The 5,579-nt window shown below is 50.8% G+C and overlaps 1 protein-coding gene across 1 annotated transcript; it reads left to right on the top strand.

Annotated features, from left to right (window-relative positions):
- The first annotated feature begins 422 nt into the window (after positions 1-422).
- ZNF281 (zinc finger protein 281) lies at positions 423-5,114 on the top strand. The gene has a single exon (XM_052653606.1). It carries the CDS (start codon positions 423-425, stop codon positions 3,042-3,044), a length of 2,622 nt encoding a protein of 873 aa, XP_052509566.1. The 3' UTR covers positions 3,045-5,114.
- The last annotated feature ends 465 nt before the right edge of the window (positions 5,115-5,579 follow it).

Here is a 5,579-nt window from a genome sequence, read left to right as displayed (position 1 = left end):
CCACCAATCGCGCGCTGCCGCCCCGGGCCTCGCGTCCCGGGGGGCGCCCTCCGCCCAACCGCCCGCGTGATTGACAGGCGGCCGGGCGGAAGCCGCCGCGCAGGCGCGTTGGCCGGCGCCGCGGCCCTCGGGCCGGGTCGCCGAGCTCCCGGCAGCCTCCGCGCCGCGGCTGCGCAGTGCGGCGCAGGCTTTTAATTCCATTGTGGAGAGGACGGCGTTATTTTTATTAACCGGAGGCGGCGGCGGCGGCGGCGGCGGCGGCGGCGGGACCCGTAAGTGCGGGGCGCGGGCGCGGGCGGCGGCGGCGGCGGCGGGCGGGCGCGGGCCGGGGGCGCGGGCGGCGGCGGCGGGCGGGCGGGGGCGCCGCGGCCGGCGGCCGGCCCACTCCTCTCTCCTCTCCTCAGCCAGGCCTGCTCCGGGGCATGAAAGTCGGCAGCGCGTTCCTGAGCGGCGGCGGCGGCGGCGCGGGCAGCGGCGGGCGGGCGGAGATGGAGCCCAGCTTCCCGCCGGGCATGGTGATGTTCAACCACCGGCTGCCCCCGGTCGCCAGCTTCGCGCGGCCGGCGGGCGCGGCCGCCCCTCCCCCGCAGTGCGTGCTGGCCGCCGCCCCGGCCGCGGCCCCGGCCGCCGAGCCCCCCCCGGCGCCCGCCCCGGACGTGACTTTCAAGAAGGAGCCGGCGGCGCCCGGCGCGGCCTTCCCGGCGCAGAGGACCTCCTGGGGCTTCCTGCAGTCGCTGGTCAGCATCAAGCAGGAGAAGCCGGCCGACCCCGACGAGCCGCCGGGCGCCCCCCACCCCCACTACGGGGGGCTGTTCGCGGGGGCCGACGAGCGGGCGCCGGGGCTGGGCGGCGGGGATGGGGGCGGCGCGGGCGTCATCCAGGACCTGAGCGCCCTGCACCCGCCGCCGCCCGCCCCGCACCCGCACCCGCACCCGCGCGACGTGCTGCTCGGCCGGACTGACGACCCCCGCGGCCCCGAGGAGCCCAAGCCGGACGCGAGCGTCAAGAAGGCCAAGAGGCCAAAGCCAGAATCTCAGGGAATCAAAGCCAAGAGGAAGCCGGGCGCCTCTTCCAAGCCGCCGCCGGCGGGGGACGGGGAGGGCTCCGTGCTGTCCCCGAGCCAGAAGCCCCACGTCTGCGACCACTGCAGCGCGGCGTTCCGCAGCTCCTACCACCTGCGCCGGCACGTCCTCATCCACACGGGCGAGCGGCCCTTCCAGTGCGGCCAGTGCAGCATGGGCTTCATCCAGAAGTACCTGCTGCAGCGGCACGAGAAGATCCACAGCCGCGAGAAGCCCTTCGGCTGCGACCAGTGCAGCATGAAGTTCATCCAGAAGTACCACATGGAGAGACACAAGCGCACGCACAGCGGAGAAAAGCCATACAGATGCGACACTTGCCAGCAGTACTTCTCCAGGACCGACCGGCTGCTGAAGCACAGGCGCACGTGCGGGGAGGCCCTGGGCAAGGGGGCGCCCAGCGCGGAACCTGGGTCCTCCGGCAGCCACAGCAGCGCGGGTAGCCTGGCTGTGTTGTCTCAGGGAAATACCAGTTCTTCGAGGAGAAAAGCGAAGTCCAAGAGCCTCGCCGTTGAGAGCAAGGAGCCCAAGACGGGGAAAGCGAGTGAATCCCACCTGTCCAACAGTATAAACATGCAGAGTTACTCCGTAGAGATGCCGACCGTGTCTTCCAGTGGAGGCATCGTTGGCCCTGGCCTAGACGAACTCCAGAAAAGGGTGCCAAAACTGATCTTCAAGAAAGGAAGCAGGAAGAGCACCGATAAGAACTACCTGAATTTTGTGTCACCGTTACCAGACCTGGTTGGGCAGAAGTCCTTGTCCGGGAAACCCAGCGGCTCCCTTGGCATCGTGTCAAACAGTAGCGTGGAGACCATTAGTCTCCTCCAGAGTGCAGGTGGCAAACAAGGTCAGATAAGCAGTAATTACGATGATGCCATGCAGTTCTCAAAGAAAAGAAGATACCTACCAACCGCCAGCAGCAACAGTGCCTTTTCCGTGAACGTGGGACACATGGTGTCCCAGCAGTCCGTCATTCAGTCCGCGGGCGTCGGTGTTCTGGACAGTGAGGCCCCGTTGTCCCTTATTGACTCCTCCGCCCTGAACGCGGAGATTAAGTCTTGTCATGACAAGTCAGGAATTCCTGACGAGGTTTTACAGAGTATTTTGGATCAGTACTCCAACAAGTCGGAGAGCCAGAAGGAGGACCCCTTCAGCATAGCGGAGCCACGGGTGGATCTGCACGCCTCAGGAGAACACTCGGAACTGGTTCAGGAGGGAAATTTGAGCCCCGGCACCCAAACTCCTTCAAATGACAAGGCGAGCATGTTGCAAGAATACTCCAAATACCTCCAACAGGCTTTTGAAAAATCCACGAATGCAGGTTTTACTCTGGGACACGGTTTCCAGTTTGTCAGCCTGTCTTCACCTCTCCACAACCACACTTTATTCCCAGAAAAACAGATATACACTACATCTCCTTTGGAGTGTGGTTTCGGCCAGTCTGTTACCTCAGTGTTGCCATCTTCATTGCCAAAGCCTCCTTTTGGGATGTTGTTTGGGTCTCAGCCAGGTCTTTATTTATCCGCTTTGGATGCCACACATCAGCAGTTGACACCTTCCCAGGAGCTGGACGACCTGATAGATTCTCAGAAGAATTTAGAGACGTCGTCAGCCTTCCAGTCCTCATCTCAGAAACTGACTAGCCAGAAGGAACAGCAGAAAAACTTAGAGTCCTCAGCAAGCTTTCAGATTCCATCTCAGGAGTTAGCTAGCCAGATAGATCCTCAGAAAGACGTGGAGCCTAGAACAACGTACCAGATTGAGAACTTCGCACAAGCGTTTGGTTCTCAGTTCAAGTCGGGCAGCAGGGTGCCAATGACCTTTATCACTAACTCTAATGGAGAAGTGGACCATAGAGCAAGGACTTCAGTGTCAGATTTCTCAGGGTATACAAACATGATGTCTGATGTGAGCGAGCCATGTAGTACCAGAGTAAAGACCCCTACCAGCCAGAGTTACAGGTAAGGTCCCAGGAGTGACCAGGCTGGAGGTCTTCTAATGTAATTTTGTTTTATTTTGAGAACACTGCCATTGGAATGTTTCTACACGATCCTATTAAGAATAATGTAATGCCCTTTCAATGCAACTTTTCATATTTAGTTTATTTTGTTAGCGTGATTTTAGCTCTGTTTGTATTATGATTTTTAATCAAATCAATAGATTAAAATAGTTTGACATTCGAAGTGACAATGTTTAGCAATCAAATTTACATGTATAGATTGTCAGGGAATAGCCCAAAAGTTTTAAATGCAAAAAAAAAAAAAAATCATAAAAAAACAAAACAAAACAAAAAACCACGAAAAAAAAAAAACTTTGTTGCTAGGATTAAGGTTATTCTAATTGCTTTACTCTCAGGAAAGTGTAATAACGCATGGGAATTCTGTACGTTATCACTGTAATGGAATATCCAATTTACAGATAGTATGATAATACATTTCATCACATAAGTAAGGGATCGAAAACATTTCAAATTGCTCTATCTGGGCTGATGTGATATACGTTTCATCATTTAAGGGATCGAAAACATTTCAATTTGCTGTCTCCATCTGGGCTGATCCAAAATTCTGAGATGTTGGCTACCTATATTTTGTTGCAGCTTTTAAATGTATTCTGATCTTCCAAACCACATTCATTCCAGCCTGGTAGAACAAATATTCTTGGATCTTTGATCAAAGCCTGGAATGATAGCTTTAATAAGAGAAGGAAAAGAAGAAGCACCCTCTCCTTATCCCAGCTGTAAGAAGGCTGTGACTCCATCCAGAACTGATGGGCACAGTGTTAAAACCCACGTGGTTGGTTGGTTCCAGTATTAGAACCCAAGTTGGAATTACATAATTCTTTGAGGTTTGGGGTATGTGGTATTTATACATGGCCTAAAAACATTGTTCTCTGTCTCTGTTATTACGTCACCCACACTTCTGGGGGAGTTTATGTTATTTTGGTTCTTAACCTGTCCTCTCTTAAGAGTTCTAGGCCTTCCTGGTCCCCTCTTCTCCCTGTCTGAACAGTTTTAATTTTAGAATAATTCACATTCCAATGCATGATCTGTCATGCGTTTCCTATGCCTTATGGCATCCAAACACCAAACAATAGGTCAGACACCCCTTCCCCCTTTTTAAAATACAGCCCACACAGATGTCCATGTATAATAAAGCCCCACATGCTCGGAGCTGTGGATACAAATAAGGTGGTAATTCCAACTGGTGACAGAGCCAGTGTGAGGGTTAAGAGTATCTCCTTTAGTAAGGAGCGACGTCAGCACCTCTTTGTGAAATTGCAGCCTGTGTAGTGTACATGTTAAAAGGGTGCGTTAGTCAGTATTGTAGAAGGGTCCTGTAAAGTCATCCAAACTTGGCTTTGAACGCTAATTGCCATTTGAGGCCACTGGTAGACAGTGGCTCTGCTCTAAACCACTTTTTAGCAGTTGTATTTTTTTCCTGATTATATTTTTAATGTACTTTGATGTTTATGCTGATGAGTTTTTTATGTACTTTTGGTGATGTTTCAGTCTTATGTACTCTTCTGACGTCAGAAAAGTACCACTGGCTGTTTGCAGTCTTATTGTGTAATGAGCCTACCACAGGCTTCCATGTATAATAAAGTAATTAATATTGTGCAAGTGTAAAACACTTCTGTTATGAAAGCAGTGTTTGGAAAATGAGAAATTATTTAAAATGGTTACAAAATAGTTAATTTCCTATCCCCACTTTCCTCTTTTAAAGGTCTGCTTTACCAGCGAAAGGGTCACTTATTTGTCATTGCAAGATTCTTAGAAAACGTGTTTAATCCTCTTAAATACACTCAGCACTAAAAGTCTGTGCTGTCTTGGTAAGCGCTGTCAGTCCTGTTGGGCGCAGAGTGCAAGCTGCAAGCAGAGGGTGGAGAGGACCTTTCCCACCGTACCTCTTGAGCTGTATGACTTTTTCCTCCAGTGTTTTGTTTTATACAGGTTTTGAATTCCTTTACCTTTTTTTGTGTGTACTGAATACTGCATATGTACTATTCTGATTGTTTGCTCTAGTTTACTACCAATAAAAGACCTGTTACTCACAAAATCGAAGAAAGGAGATATCACTTAATGTCCAGTCACATTTTTCAGGTTTTTCTTTTAAATACATTTCATAAAATATTCATGTCAGTAATACAACCTGCAGTTTAGGGACTGGAATTTTATGTCTGTGTTTTTAACTTGAGTGTTTCATGTTTCTAGGTTTTATTTTACTTGAAAATTGTTTGAGTATTTTCTTCAATTTGAGGCGTATGCAACAATAGAAACTTAAATAGTATGGCAGTTAGAACGTGGAAATGCGGTTAGCCATCCCAAATATTCCAGGGAGATGACTTATTGAGGTTTCATTTTAAATCAGATTCCAGTATCTTTAGGTTCTAGGTGCATCCTTTTTAACTCCAGAAGATTGTAATAAAAGAACGGTAGGATACAAAAGTGGCCCTGAGCATTTTTAGTAGGAAAGAAAACATTGTTAAATCGTAGTTTAACAG

This window comes from Budorcas taxicolor, chromosome 16 (assembly GCF_023091745.1).
Source record: "Budorcas taxicolor isolate Tak-1 chromosome 16, Takin1.1, whole genome shotgun sequence".
Taxonomy (NCBI): Eukaryota; Metazoa; Chordata; class Mammalia; order Artiodactyla; family Bovidae; genus Budorcas; species Budorcas taxicolor.
The sequence above is the reverse complement of the archived record's forward strand: the minus strand, read 5'-3'. Positions and strand labels throughout refer to the sequence as shown.